Source organism: Choloepus didactylus, chromosome 12, assembly GCF_015220235.1.
Source record: "Choloepus didactylus isolate mChoDid1 chromosome 12, mChoDid1.pri, whole genome shotgun sequence".
NCBI lineage: Eukaryota > Metazoa > Chordata > Mammalia > Pilosa > Megalonychidae > Choloepus > Choloepus didactylus.
This window is the reverse complement of record NC_051318.1, coordinates 61,641,235-61,657,900: the sequence shown is the minus strand read 5'-3', so window position 1 is coordinate 61,657,900 and position 16,666 is coordinate 61,641,235. Positions and strand designations below refer to the sequence as shown.

Genomic DNA, 16,666 nt, shown 5'->3' with positions numbered 1-16,666 from the left:
ACAATAGTCTTGTTCTCATTTTAGTGGCCCTTCAAGTAATATTGCTCTGTGATAATTAACCTCACTTGGAATCCAGTATCAAGTTAGGGATGCCTCCCTCTAAGAAGGGAAGACATAACACACATGAACCTTTCTTTAAGGGGACATGGCAGTTGTAGTAGGCAGAATAATGGCTCTCCAAGCATCTATGTCCTAATCTCTAGAACCACTGAATGTGTTAGGTTATATGGCAAAGAGAATTAAAGTTGCAGATGAAACAAAGGCTGCTCATCAGTGACCTTCAGATGGGGAGATTATTCTGGATTATCCAGGTGGGTCCAGTGTAACCACAAGGGTCTTCCTAATTGGAAGAGGGAGACAGCAGAGAAAACAAGAGACATGGCAGATGAGAAAGACTGGGCTGCATGTTGATCTTGAAGACAGCAGCGCGGGGTCATGAGGCAAGGAATCTGGGCAGCTAGATTCAGCCATGCCGACACCTTCATTTTAGCTCAGTAAGACTTCTGACTTCCTGAAATGTAATTTAATGAGTTTATGTCATTTTAAAGCACCACATTTGTGGTAATTTGTTACAGCAACAATAGACAACTAATATAATGATCAAGAGTGCAGAGTTTAACAGTTTTCTGGAGATTTGAGAGATATTTCTGCCAGTTCTTGCTGGTTGTTCAAAGCTTCTGTGGTGAGAAGAGCCCTGAAGTGTCTCAGTCTGCATCTTGACACGGGTGGGGCCTACAATTAACTTCATTTTTGATGTAAGGTTTAATTTGATGAATAATATTCAGGGCTGTAACTTAATTCATGGTTCACTATGACAAAGCCTCTTACTGCTTCTGAGTAGTTAATTGCAACCTGAGTTTGTTAAGCATTTCAATAACTAGCTTTTTACCAGAGAACTGAATCCTCATTCCCTTGACCTGCTGGTGCTCTAACTTGCCAACTCTCCTCTCTACATCTCTTGGTCTGTTTTTTGCTTCTGCTCTGCCAAGCGATGCTGGAGAAAACTCAAATCACCAAGCTGCTGGCATCGTATAGTTCCGTGGCCCTCAGTGTTGCCTGGCAATTCCTTTAAGCATTCCTATTTGGTTCCTATTCCTGTTCTCACATGTGACAACATTTTTCTGCTGTTCTTGTCCTCAATTCCTCTCCTCACTTTTGCTATCAGCAAATGACAGCTTTTTTCCTTTGTAGAGAAATAAGACCTGAGGAAAATTTTAAAAATGTATAAGGTTTATTTTCCTCACAAATGACTGTTGAAGTTGGATCTCTGATGAATGTTTACCTACATATTATAGTCAGTAAATGTGTTTGAATTAATAGTTAAGCCATAAAATAGAGGTTGAATTTTCTATAATAATAAAAACCAGCTGATTGAAACCAAATTGTGACCTGACTTCTTAGTGGAAAATGTGTAATTCAAATGGAAATATAGATATATGTTAATCATCCTGATGCTTAGGAGTTACTTTGAAATAATTTAAATTATTGTAATTATTGTATCATAAGAATAGAATTCTGGTACTTTGGGTGATAGTTGTAATGATTAACTCCTTAATCTCTAGGTGATTCATGTGTCCACACTAAAGAGAAACACTGCTTAAGCCGTCTGTTTTTTGCAATTATTTTATGATTTTATTTGATGATCAGCTGCTAGTTTTAATCCCCAGGGACAATCCGTAGGTTTTTGAAAGTGGTGACAGCAACCTATGTAATCAATGTACAGAGTTTGGTGAATTTTCATCATGTTCCAGTTTGAATGTATTATGTTCCCCAAAACGCCATTATCTTTGCTGTAGTCTTGTGGGGCAGATTGATTAATCTTTTTGATTAGGGTATGACCTTTTGATTGGATGTTTCATGGGGATATGACCCACCCAACTGTGGGTGATCACTTTGATTGAATAATTTGCATGGAGGAGTTACCCCACCCATTCAGGGTGGGTCTAAATTAAATCACTGGAGCCATATAAATGAGCTGACAAACACAAGGAACTCAGTGCAGCTGTGAGTGACATTTTGAAGAGCAACTGAGAGTGACATTTTGAAGAGGAGTTACAACCAAGAGGGACACTTTGAAGAATGCACAGATGCTGAGAGACTAGCTGCAGATAAGAGACAGTTTGAAGGCGGCCGTTGAAAGCAGACTGTTGCTCCGGAGAAGCGAAGATAGGACAAACGCCCCAAGAACAACTGAGAGTGACATTTTTGAGGAATTGCAGCCTAGAGAGGAATGTCCTGGGAGAAAGCCATTTTGAACCCAGAACTTTGGAGCGGACGCCAGCCATGTGCCTTCCCAGATAACAGAGGTTTTCCGGACACCATTGGCCAACCTCCAGTGAAGGTACCCGATTGCTGATGTGTTACCTTGGACACTTTATGGCCTTAAGACTGTACCTGTGTAACCAAATAAACACCCTTTTATGACAGCCAGTCTGTCTCTGGTGTTTTGCATTCGAGCAGCATTAGCAAACTAGAACATATCATCACTATTTTCTCTGGGTAACTGTACATGGATTCAGTATGGAACGTTACTTATTTCTTTTGCCCAGACAGCTTTGTTGAGTCAGATGTCAGCACACACACCTGGCTCCCTTCTCCTTCATGGAAAATTTCTGGGTCTTTCTGAATGCCTGAGGGGTGCCCTTCTTGAAGCCCACTCCATGCGTGTGTGTTGATGGTGAACTCACTGGTCACCACCTTGTTGATGGTATAGTGGCCGTTCTTCTCACCACCCTTCTTTGTAGAAAACATTTTGCTGGGACCAGGTTGGAAAGGAAGTGTGCAAAGGATTATGCTAAGTTATCTTTGATGAAAATATTTTTCTGAGTTTGTTATTTGCCAGAAAAATTATTTATTTACAAAACTTGAATCACTGCGTGATCTTAAAATGTGGATTCTGATCCAGTTGGTCTGCAGTGGGGCCTGAGATTCCGCATTTCTTACAGGCAACCCAAGTGATGATGGCGTTGCTGATCTGTGGACCACATGTGGAATCTAAGAGCCTAGGACAGTGGTTCCCCAACTTTACTGTGCATCGGCCAATTCCATTGGCAGAGGAGGCAGGGACTTTGCTGCCACACCATAAATAGAAAAAGAATTGAGGTTGCCAAGGTTCTTGGCCTCAGGATAAGGATAAATTGATCTGCACCATCATATGCTCAGGTTCAGAGAATGAATAGCTGCCTTTTTATTGAAAATCTTGTTTACAGTAGGCACAGATACTTTCTGGGACTAGCAAGCCAAGTGTGTGGGGAGAATATTTGGTTGATTTACAGCACTTCCAGATGATGTCTTTCTGGGAGCATTTGGCTGATAAATTTTGAAACCACCAGGTCCTAGATCCTTCATGTTTAATACTTGGCCTTATAGTCTGTCTCCCTCCTCTCACATTTTGCTATAACCAGCAAGAAGAAGTGAGGGGACATTTTAACACTGTCTTCAGCTCGCAGATCACAGCCCTGAGCACAGCCTCACTCATTTGCAAATTACGATTTTGATCTTATTTAGGGCTTTTGTAATAAATCCCTTTATTAGACTTGTTTTTATTTTAAGAACCTACTTTTGCTTATGACACCTCTGATCCTGTGCACTCAAAACAGTTTTGCAGAAGCAGTGGAACTGGCTTTATCTGATGAGTGAACAGCTCCATATTTATTATTTTACATTTCTCTGATGCCAAGTATAACCTCTACATGTGGGAGTCATCACACACTAGAAAGCATATGTTTTTTTATCTTCCTACCTAAATAGTGCAGAAATCCAAGTGAGTAGAGTAGCATAATATATAGTTTAATGAGGATTTAGACTTTTTTTAAAAATACAATTTTATTGAGATTGTTCACATACCATACAGTCATCCAAAGTGTACAATCAGTTGTTCATGGTACCATTATATAGTTGTGCATTCATCACCACAATTACTTTTTTTTTTTTCAATTTTAGAACATTTTCATTACTCCAGAAAAGAAACAAAAAAGAAAACTCAAATCCTCCCATACCCCTAACCACCCCCCCTCCATTGTTTAGTATTGGTATAGTACATTTGTTACTGTTGATGAGAGAATATTAAAATATTACTAACTGTAGTACATAGTTTGCAAAAGGTACATTTTTTCCCTATATATGCATTTATTATTAACTTCTAGTTATAGTTTCATACGTTTGTTCTAGTTCATGAAAGAAATTTCTAATATTTGTACAGCTAATCATGGACATTTCCACCACAAGATTCACTCTGTTACATATTCCCATGTTTTAACCTCCAGAGGATTTAGACTTTTGTGTAATAAAAAAGTGATTTGGCCTGTAAGAGAGAAAAATGTAATTTAGAGTACATAAGTAAGCCAACACTTTTTAAAGGACACACACTATATATACACATATATTAAACACATTGGAGAAGGCACTTTTTTAAAAGAGAGAGGGATGGGAGTGAGTGGGATGTGGTGTGAGGAGGAAAATAGTAAAATAATAAAATAAAATGAGGGAGGCCTTGTACTGAATGACAAGAGCTTGCTAAAAAGTGAATGATGAATTTAACTCTGGTACCTGCTACTTTGCCTCCACCTCACACCCCAACTACTGCCTTTCCTAAAAAAGAGCAAACCAACCTTATGAACTGATATGGGAATAGTTACTAGATGGGTGCTTTGGGCTGGAAAATGAAATGATAGTGTCTGAAAGGGAAGGTTTTCCCAAAGATCCATAATGCCCTTCGGACTGGTATTAGAATATTCATGTTGGCTTCATATTCTTATAATCTCTCTTCAGAATTCAAAATGGAGATGGGGGTTTTGACCTCATAAAAACGTATAATTGTGTTTATGTTTTAAACTGGAAAATATCTGAAGGAGGTGGAACACCACCCTACTTTGGGGACCAGGAGGAGGACAGCAAAAGCTCCTTTCCCTCCTCTCTTCATTCCAGGGACAGAGCATCCCAACGATGGAGGGTCAGAGGCAGTGGTGGTTGCTTTGGTTGGAGGAGTGATGGGAGGCTAGAAAAGGAGACAAGGCTATCAGGGTGACGTTGAAAGGGAGATCTTTCAGAATTTGCTCTGTAGTCACTAGCCAATCTTCACTGTCACTAATTGTCCATAGTCCCCTGGAGTTTATGTTCACTAAGGACATTCCTTTAGATTATCAAATTATTTGACGTTGGAGCTTTTCACAGCATCTTACTCCCTCTTCTTGAAATTCTCTCTTACTTTCATGATGCTATTCCTTCTGCTTTCCTTCCTATTTCACTAGTTGGCTACTATTTTTTTTTTCTTTTTTTTTTCTTGACTCCTATTTCTTTAACTGCCCTTTAAATATTGGTGTTTGTGAATATTTCTTTTAACTTTTTCTAAAAGGGCTTATCCATATCTTCAAGCAGTAATTTCAGTTACTACTACTGTGTACTCAACTCTCCAAACCATATTTTTATGTTTTTAATTGTGGTAGCATATGTACAACACAGTATTTTCCATTTTAACCACTTATGTGTATACAATCCAGTGATATAAATTACATTCACAGTATTGTGCTACCGTCACCACCAACCATTACCAAATCTTTTTCATTACCTCAAACAGAAACTCTTTGTCCATTTAGCAGTAACTCCCCACTCCCTTTGCCCTCTCCCTGCCCAGCCCCTGATAACCTATAATCTACTTTATGAGTTCATGAATCCCAAACCATATTTTAAGATCAAATATTTCTTATGGGTTCCAAACCTAAGGTACTATTTGTGGACATCTAGATAGGAACTTAAATTCCACAGCTCTAAAACAGTTTATCTTTATACTCCAAAAGCTAATGACTATTCTGTTTTCTTTATTGTAATGGTGTAGTAGCTAGTCTTCAAAATGGCCTCAATGATTCTCACCTTCTGACAGTTACTCCTTTGTACCTAAAAATTGTACCTAATTAACTGGGTGATCTAACTAAGGAGACTTCCAGGCAGAGTTTTAAAGTGCTGCCTCGCTTCTTCTTGCTGATTGTAATAAAATGAGGAGAGAGATAAAATAAATGACGGACTGTTAAAATGAAGGACCTAGAAATTGATAGTTTGAAAATGACCAGCCTCTTTAGTTAATAAATGATACTCAAATTAATAAATGGCTTTCAGGCAAAGATAAAATTCATAGCACTGTCAGGAAAACAAGGTCTCAAGATAAATACCTTGTTTGAAAACGTGGCTGTAAAACTCCTTTAAGACCTAGATAAGATTTAAGGTGGTACCTTGGAAATCTCATCTCTTCAGTCAAGCAATAGGGTTTATAAGAAGCTTTAGAGTGTTGTCCTGCAACCATCACAGCAGAAGCCCAAGGTAAAGAAGAGCTTATCTTGAAGGGATTTGTAGTATGGCTTTGGTCTAATGAAATGAAACCTAATAAATTTAATAGGAGATACACAGTATTTTTGAGAGAATTGTATTTGTATAAACACTGTCTGCTTGCAGAGAATTACAAAATTGAAAGAGATCCGTAGTCTCCCAAACCTTTATAGGCAGGAAGCAGACTGAGAAAACTACACAGCTGAAAACACAGGCTATCTCTCATGGAAAAGGGAAGCTGACTTTTAGGATGGAACCAAGAGTATAGATGGAGGATCCAACAGCCATGAAGAATTATTCCCAAGCCTTGAGTCCTACTCAAGGAACTGCCCGAATGGATCATGCAAAATTTCAGAATTGTTATGGACCAGTAACTCCTCTGTGCCTCTGATTTCTCAACACTTTGGAGAATATGGACTGGAATATCTATAGTGGTTATCCTGTACCTGTCCCACCATTGCGTGATGTGTGTGTGTGTGTATTGGTTGGGGTGGGGGGTGGGTGGGCACATAACTTGTTTCTTTATTTCACAGGCCTTCAAACTGAGAGCAACTGTATTCAAGGGGTTGTATTTAAGGAATTATACCTGAGGTACCTCATACCTGACCTAAGAATTTGGGGGGCTTTGGGAGGAGTATATTTTGCATGCGGGAGGGACATGAATATTTGTAGGCCAGAGAACATACTTGGGTATCTCCAAGATGGTCCCCAGTGCCTCCTGGGATTTACATTCTTGTGTAGTCCTATTACAACAAATTGAAACCAAGAAGATATTGAGAAAATGATGGTGTGACTTCAAAAACTAGGTCATAAAAGACATTGTCACTTCCATCTTGCTCTCTCTTGGATCACTTGCTCTGGGAGAAGCCAGATGCTATGTCAAGAAGCATTATGGAGAGTTCCATTTGGTATAGAACTGAGACTTCTTGCCAACAATCAGCAGTGATTTACCAGCCATATGAGTGAGCCAACGTAGAAGCAGCCCTCCACCCCCACCCCATGCCCCAGTAAAGCCTTCACATGACTGCAACCTCAGCTGACAGATGACTTACAACCTCATGAGAAACCCCCAGACCACTCTGAATTCCCAGTCCTCAGAAACTGTATAAGATAATAAAGGTCTGTTATTCTAAGTTGCTATGTTTTGGGGAAATTTGTTATGCAGCAATAGTTAACTAATACAGGTACTATAGTGAATATAAATCTGAAAGTCTTTGTAGATTTCTGTGACTTCCTCATCCTACCTCAGTTATTAGCAATTCTGTTATTCCTTATTCATTAATCTCTCCCTAATCTACCCACTTTCCCTCCACCCATACCTATTAAAACTGCCTTATAATTGGTTCAAGATTAAGGTGGGAAGGAAGTGTTATTTTGCTTTAATAGTGTTTTAAACATTCCATATTTAATTGGTAGGAAGATTTCTAATGGTTTACTTTTCCTGTTTTGAAATGAAACTTGCTTTAAATAGGATTTATGGTATTGATATACCAAATATGCTGTTCTTGTCTGCTTTTCAAAGAGCCAGTTTTAGAAATATTAATTTGAATCATTTGTAATTACAGATACTATAGATTTAGGAAATTGTGTAAAAGTAATAACTATCACTTTTGCTTCTCCTGGAATTTTGCCAATAAAATATTTCACTTTTCCACATTAAGTCATACTAAACACCCCTTAGTGAGTCGCTCAACCTCTGCCTTGTGAGTTCCTTTCATCTTTGACCTATTCTTATTTAAAATGAATCACAGATTTCTGCTTGCACCTAGGTAGTTTATACTGCTTTTCGGTGTTAGAACTCTAGAATCACCTCTCCAAATAGCTGTAATTTTAAATGTCCCTTAGTTTCCTGGGAATCAGTGTTGCTTTTCTCTTGCCACATGTTCACGTGCTTTTTCCCTAAATCCCCTCTCTTCCCAAGAATGCAAACTGTTGGATTTTAGCCTCTTCACCTTTGCTGCTTTTTCTAATTATTCCCTCTCATGCTGACGTACCTTGCTGACTTTTCTTCCCTGGGGAAGAGCTTCTCAGCGTGGGAAAGCAGTAATTGCCTTTCTCTAAGTGGTGGGTTGCCTTCTGTTCCATCAAAGCTAGCCACAAAGAAGGAAGGTGAGTTTTTGAGGAGGCTCTTGGGGGCTCAGGTCACAGAGGTCCTGTTGCTAGCGGGACAGTGGACAAACTTGTGTCGACCTGCCAGGAGGCCATTCCCTTCACTGAGACAGCAAAGCCCACGTGGTGTCGTCACAAGCTCAGCCACATATGGTGGTGTTTTACTTTCAACTGGTGAAGATGGAAGCCTAAGCTAATTATTTTAACCAAGTGCATGGCTCTGAAATGCAGCTCACTGTAAAGTAGATTATCTTCAGTGTTTGTGCAGCCGTTTGCGTTAATGAGGAGCATTGATTTATGAACAGAGGATGTTGGTTTTGAAGTAAGATACAAGGGCAACGTTGGGGGTGGGGGATAGATTTTCAGTTTTTGGAGGCAGTTCCTGAGCAGGTGCAGGGAGTTAGTAATGTACCACACCTAAACTATGTGATTTAGCCAATGAAAACTAGGCTGCTTCTTGGTCCTATAGTGTGGTTTCCCTGTCTGTCAAGAGCCGGCTCCGCAACCAAACCCAGATTCCAGGTGTGGTGTTCCACAGTCGTTCCGTAATTTGTAATCATAGAAACAGAATGTTCCTCCTCTTATTTCCTCCCTGCCAACAGTTTCTGGGTGGGTGAATGTCAGTAGCTTGAGTTATTTTTAAAGAGGAGAGGTAAGGCTTGTCGTGCAAAGCTGGAAAAGAGGGCGTTTGTTTGCAGAGCAGAGCTGACATCAAAGTGTGTAGATCGCTGCTCAGTGGCTAGGCACTTGTCCTGTAACAGGTAATGTTTAACGTGCCAGTCACAAAGATCACAGAAACAGTGTATGTCCGGGCATAAGCTATCACTACTGTTTGTGCTCTGGAAGACTGAAAGGTTGAACATGACCATGTATTTTTTTTAATGTACGTATGCATTGGTCTGGCTGCCTTTTTTTTTTTTTTTTTTTTGCTGCCTGTGACTGGACTTTGGAGCTTGGAAGTTATATCATAAAAATTTGTAACTTTTGTCTGAGAGGGCCCAGCTAAGCTTTCCACTTCTCTTCACAGGATAATATAAACGTGTTTTTAAAAGCTTGTGAACAGATTGGATTGAAAGAAGCCCAGCTTTTCCATCCTGGGGATCTACAGGATTTATCAAATCGAGTCACCATCAAGTAAGTTTCACCTGCTTGTTATATATTTTGTAACCTTTGGGCTTGTGGTTTAAGTGAAAAGATTTGCTCAGACTTCAGGATTACTGAAAAACAGTTGCTCCCTCTGTCTCTTCATCTGTTCTCATGCAAAAATAGACTTTTTTTTTTAAACATAGAGACTGTGAGTGTGAAGCTGCCATAATCGATAACATGTCATAGTGTTATTTTAAATCTCTGTACTGAGATGTAGTTTATATTTTAATGCTTGTATAGCTTGGTAATGTTTTGTTACTAATGTGAAGGTACTCATTACACATATGAAGTGAATTTATACATTATATTATAGCTTACAGAGTGTAAAATTTTGAAGCAGTTTTTCGTATATTTGGAATTGAGATAATTGCTAATATAAAAATAAGAGTACATGGTGGTAAAAGATAGTTTCTTAATATTTGGTATGCAGTAGAACTTGTGACCAAGTATTGCTAACAACCTTGTTTACTGTGGCTGACTTTGAAAAATTAATGTATTTCACTATTTTAATCTTATGGATGAGAAAGTGAAAGTAGGGGTATACTCTTGGATTTTAGATGGAAAATGGTGTTCGTGTACGAGTATATGTTTCAAGGAAATGTGCTTTTAAGCTCTTGAGTGACTTTTTTTTCCTATAAATCTAATTTGCTTCTAGAGAACTAGTAATAAATTCTAGTTACATGATAAATTTGACAGGAATATGATTTAATGTTGTAATAATGACTACCTCCTTATCATCATGGCTCTTAAACCTAATGCACCTAACCCACTAACATTTTTTTTTTCAAAGGGAAAAACTGAGCACCTTATTCTATTCATAGAAATAATAGAAAATGGAAAAATTAGTTTCTACCAGTTAGACAAAGATTTAATTTATGTGGTTAACATCCCAATGTTATAGCTTTAATGACTATTAGACATTTGACTGAAAAATCTTACATATAACCAACATTTGTTTTTTCTAAGGGAGAATAACCTGCCATATAAATATCTTTGATAGGATGTATTGTTTTCTAGCAGAACAACCTAAAAACTGAGGTGGAATTAGTCATTCAAAAGTCTAACAATATATATTTAAGAACAAACAAATTGTTTTGAACCTATGTGCTTCTTGTTCTGTTGAAGAAGCATTTCTAAACTTCACTGCAGTGATATGTGCTATGGTAAGGATAAGTCTTCCTGCATTTCTGATTAACTGAAAGACAGTTGCGAAGTCTGAATTTCCTCACCAAAATGAAACTGTTCGCTTCTCCCACATGTGAGGTCGTGTTTAATTTCCATGAAACGTAAATACTTGAATGAATTGGCTTTATTCGTTCTAATCAAAATATTCGTTCATGAGACCTGTCTGATGGGCAGAGAAGTTTTTGACTTTGAAAGCCTTCTTTACTTAAATAGTCACTGTCTTCTAAGAGTAAACTTCCTTTCTCCCTAAAATCATACTCTGCATATGTTTTAGTAGGCCGCGGACTAGGCTAAAACATGTTTATTGGCTCCTAATTCCAAAAGTGCTGTACAAAGCTTTCCTGGAGACTGTTTTATGTGCTGTTGTGCCTAAAGTGTTAAAAACCAGCAGCTGTGCTCAGCCTTCAGTGAAATTAAATTACTTACAAACTGAAACCGGGAGGTCACGTAGTTACAGCTGTATTAAGTATGCAGAGCAACTTGTTTCAGTGGAAACCACAAGTCCATAAAGGCAAGATGTGCCTCAGTAGTTCTAGAGAAAATGCCTGAGTGAGAATCTTGACTGGGATTAAGAACATTTCCTCTGATAATTCATGTTTTGTTGGACTAAAGAGCAAATGGAAGTGGGAGAGCCTCCCAGTTATGAGGCATGAGGAAGTAGACAAATGACTTATTTAAATAATAGTGGCCACAGTTCTTCCACCCTTTTTTATAAAAGAAGGTTTTTAAAAAGCAAATAATTGCTTACAAATAAATAGTAATGCATTTCTTAGTTTTTAGGTTTTGTTCTTAATTAATGTAGATAAAAAATCTTGTCCTATCATTATTGCAGATAAAAGGACATGGTGTAGGGTAAACCAGCGGTTCTCAACTAGGGGTGATTTTGCTCTTTAGGAGACATTTGGCAATGTTGGTTGTCATAAACGAGGGACAGGGTGCTGCTGGCATCTAGTGGGTGGAGGCCAGGGGTGCTGTTAAACACCTTTCAGCGCACAGGACAATGCCCCACAACAAAGAATTGTTTGGGCCGAAATGTCAGTAGTGCTGAGGTTGACAAACCCTGGTTTAGACAGAGAATTCTTTACTTATTTCCTCTCAATATAGTTAGGTAGAGAAGAAGATATGTTATTTATTAATATATAATAATGTGTATATTTCCATGTTGGTATATTTTTTATATATTTAAATTGAAGGCTCATTGCTCGTTGTAATTTGTCTGAGAATGTAGTAATGTGTATGAATACTGTGAGATTATTTTGGTCATTGGTATGCATTAAATTTAGCAAAAATGTGACAAACTATCTGATTATTTTAAATGTCTGATCACAACTCAACTGCTAAGATTGAATTTTTGTTTCATAGACCTGGTTTTGGCCTTGCTGCAAGTGCAATTGAAAATACATGGTTATATGGTATACTGAGAACAAATATGAAAGGACAGTTAATTCCTTTTATGTTGGCAAATGCTAGTTGTGTTTTTGTTACTGCCCAGCAGTGATAAATATATCATTGGCATATGGAGCCTAGTTAAGTTTTGTTTGTTAGATTGTGTGGCAAGAGCAGAAGCAGTTAATGTGAAGAACAGTTGTTGTTGAATCATGTCAATAATTTGGACTCTAACTTCAAAATTTTAGTTTCCACCAATTTTGGATTTATAATTTACTTTGCAATAATGACTTTTTTATTGGTCAAACAGAACTAGGGTACTCTCTGTGTTTCTGCAATTATACATGTTAATATATGATCTAGTTTTATAACTTAATTCTTCTGCTTCTTTACAGATGTAGTAGTTTGAATTTTTCCAAGTATGATGGAATGATCCCATTTATTTTGGAATCGCATATATTTGAGACTTTATTTGATATTTTTAGTTTTGATATGTCTGATTTAACGGATGGATAGGATCTGGTTTTGCTTTTTTTTTCTTTCCTAAAAGGCTAATAAATTTATGATTTGACGTCCATGAATGGGTGACTGAAGCTGACCTATCCTAGTTTAGATGTTTCCTGAGGCAGTGAACTTATTATAGCTTCTCTCCATCAGTGACTATTTGTTGAATAATTATTATTAACCATTTACTAAATGTCCATACTGGGAACTTAGAGAACATACTCACAATCCACAGAGAAGAGGCAGCGTAACCCCGCAGGGCTACCTGTACCGGGTTCTATCAAATGCCTGTAGGAGAACAAGGCACAGTGGCCACAGCATCACAGCAGGCTGGTGAGCTCCTATAGGAAGGGACAGAAAAACAAGTGTTATGGTCTTCGTAGAGCATCTGATCGTTACGAGAGGCAGAGCAGGTGATTGCTGTAGAAAGCAAATCAACAGAGTAGCCTGGAGTTCCTGTGCTGGAGGAATAGAATGTAGTAGAAAGGTAAGGTTTAACGTTAAAGATTTTAGTTGTATATGTCTAGCAATTTGACTGAGAAACTAAGTCCTGTTTTTAAATCATTGCTCTAACCAACTTATATATTAAACTTTTTAAGCTGAGAATTTGAACAGATTGTAAACATGTTTCTTCTTTCCATCCCCTTATCCCCTCCAATCCACTTTTTAGCACTTCTTCAGATACATTCTGTTCATAATATAATTCATATAGGAAGGCAATTCTATTGAACACCATCATACAAAGAAAAATTATGTTCTTCTATAGACCTACTCCTTCATTATTTAGTGTGTTAGATTTTAGGTATAAAATTTAACTTGAAATAAATGCTGATATTGACTAAGTTTTTTAAAAAGATCTGTTTATCAAATTGAGGGTGCAGAAATCAAGAATCTGTTAGTTCTACACATGCTAGTTGCCAAAGGAACAGTAGTTGGAAGCAAAATCAGTGTTGACATTTTTCCATCATGAAAATAAAAGAGGCTTGAAGTGATATTTTAAGAATTAGCTATTCTCTAAAGCTTTAAAAGGGTGCTTGATTTTGCAGCAATACTGTCAAGTCATTTCTTAGGAGTCAAGTTCTCAGATGGCACCCTCTTTTAATAGCCTACCAAATTGGCCTTGGGGTGTATGTGTATATGTGTATTTATTTAAGGTTTATTCATAGTAGTAACAATATATCTAATTCGAATTATTTAATTTCTAACTTTTTCTGAGTCAAACCTTTAGAGCTTACATCTTTTTAGCAAGTAGGAGTCTTTCAAATGAGTTTCTCAACATCTTAATAATCTTTTTTAAAAAAAGAATAAAGCAAATTTAATGATATTCAAACTTGGATCTGTAACTTGAGTGTGGTGACTACCACCTGTCATTCTTGTTACTGTTTTAAAATGGCCCTTCCTACCAAGCTATTAGAAGAGAGTAAAACAAAAAAGAATTTTATGGCACTGTACACAGCTCTATCGTATTCAGTCATTCGGAGGTGTTAGGTATTTACTGGAAGAGACATGTTATTACTTCTGGGATGCCGAAGTTTAGAGCTAGCAGCAAAAACATGTAGCCAAGTTTTTAAACGTTCTTTAATTGTAAATTTCAGTGTCTGAGAGTCTGCTTAGCTACAGAAAAAGGTGGGTTATGAGGCAGGTCTGATACTGGGACGAGTCTTAGAATAATTGAGGTTTTATCAGGTATCTCCATTTTTAGTTCTTAATCTGTTTCTTGGATAGATACAGAAGTTTCTGTTTGCCAACTCTCCTTCTTCAGCTCTCCATTCCCTAAAACCCAAAAAAGCCATAGCACTTGATTGTGCCATGGCCTGTTGGGCAAGACTTCAGGCTGTGCTTGTAAACTCCTAAATTAAGCTGGCTGCTATTCATCACCTCAAGAGGCTCATTTGGGTGATCTGATTAGCAGTTGACATGGGTCAGCTCATGGGAGTTTGTGTCCCCTGACCAGATAACATTTGTTTTATAAAAAGACCCTTCAAAATGTTAAAACAAAGAGACAGATATTTTTTGGTAAAGAGATTTTTCTGTCTTTCAAATTTGTCTGTAGGGCTGCCTGTGTTGTATTTATCCACCTATTAAAATGAGATGCACTGTCTGTAGTCTCATCAGCACATTTTTGAAAATGTGATCTTCACTGGGAACTAAAAACATTAAGCACTGTTGTGCTCTTTCATGCTGTATCATTTGTGTGTGAGTTTATGTGTGGACTGTGTTTGCTTAAATCTATGTCTATATATACAGAGTAGGAGATAGCACTTAATTCAGTAAGGGAGATTTTGGTTCCAGAGAAGTCATTCACTTGTTTGTCATGTAAGAAGCATTAATTCAGCATCTTCTATGTGGTATGTACTTATACAGGCATAAGTAAGATGGAGACTGGTTTCCCCATGGCTCACATATCCCCATAAATTCACAATTAGAGTAAGATAAATGTACAGAGTTTTCTTGCAACATGGAGATAAATGGTCATCTCAACTTTTGAAATCAGGAAACACTTCCGATTGGTGGAGACTTTGGTTTCTCACCTGGACTTCCAAAGCACTTCTTATTTTTATCTACATCTACATTTTCCCTAGATTTGAAACTTATTTGAGGGCAGTGGCCATGTACTATTACTTTTATCTCCTTGGTTCCTCACAACTTAAGTGTTAAATGTTTATTTGTAAATTGAATTTTAATTAAGGAAATTTCCTGGAAATTAAAAACCAGACCTTGAAAATAGGGAGAAACTGATTTTTTTTTCTTGCCAAGTCTTCCTCTTTTTATGCTCACCATTCAAAGGTGCAGACAGTCCTTGAACTTTTAGTTCCTATTGCCTTTGACTTACCATACCGGGATAATGACATTGTGTATTACAGCATAATCTATCATGATTTAATTTTTTAAAAGGCGTGTATGTCTCCTCTCAGTGTGCGTAATAAACTAAGGTTGGACCTTTGGACCATGTGCCTTTCAAAGTAGTTGGTGGAAGATTTAATAAATCCTTATGCTGGTATGCGAATGATAAATGCTAATAATGTATAATTGTAAGCACATTTCACTTTGACATTGAGGGAGTTTCCATATTTATATGAAGTGTTAAAAGCATTTCAGTGTTTTTATATCATGATTATCAGTCTTTTTTAATCTTGGGAAACAAATCTAAAATGTGTAGTTAATACTTTCAGAAAAATGTGGTTATATAGATAGTTGGGATATCTTATAGAAGCGCAAGGGCAGGAATCCAGTGGTGGAGATAATTTCTTATAGTTATCAAAGTTAATAAGCAGTTTTATCAACAAGTTTATGGTGACCCTTGGTCCTTCCAAAGTCAGGCTACCTTGGTACTTCTTACCTTTGCATAGCATTAAACACGAAAGGAAAAAAAAAGTCACACATTACCTTTGACTGTAACATGATAAAAACCATTTGGCACTTAGCTGGCATGGGAGTTCTTTGAAGGATTTAAGTTTTTGAAGAATGAACTTAGTGAGTGAAACTTTTATAGAGTCTCTGATAGAGATCTGGGTATTCTAAGGTTTTCAGGACTACTGTTGACGTGGTCATTTGGCATATCTAGGTGACACTTGCATAGGAGTAACCTCCAGGACAGCCTCTTGACTCGATTTGAATTCTCTTAGCCACTGAAACCTTATTTTGTCACCTTTCTTTCCCCCCTTTTGGTCAAAAAGGCATTCTCAATCCCTCGATGCCTTGGTCTGGCTCATTCCTGGCATCTGGGTCCCGCATCACCAGAAAGACTCATTCATCTGGGGGGGGGGGGGGTCCTGTGACATGTTGGGGGGAGGGTGATGAATTTATAATTTTCTTTTTCCTAGTTGCTAGGATATTAGAATAGCTAGAAGGAAATAATTGAAGTGGTGGAACCATAACCCATAGCATCATTTGAAATTTGTTCTCTAACTACTTGTTAAATTGTAATTTGAAAGCTATCACTTTTTTGTATATATGTTATACTTCACGATAAGGAAATAACTGAAACTATGGTACTGTAACTCATAACAATTTTGGA

General features: G+C 37.6%; 1 protein-coding gene across 5 annotated transcripts in view; it reads left to right on the top strand.

Moving 5' to 3' along the window:
- The window catches only part of LMO7 (LIM domain 7), a 254,282-nt gene that overhangs the window by 138,472 nt on the left and 99,144 nt on the right, over nt 1–16,666 (top strand). For all 5 annotated transcript variants that reach the window (XM_037799816.1, XM_037799817.1, XM_037799819.1 and 2 more), the window contains one exon: nt 9,455–9,561. In XM_037799816.1, the coding sequence (XP_037655744.1) occupies nt 9,455–9,561 (107 nt within the window). The remainder of the gene's footprint in view (nt 1–9,454; nt 9,562–16,666) is intronic.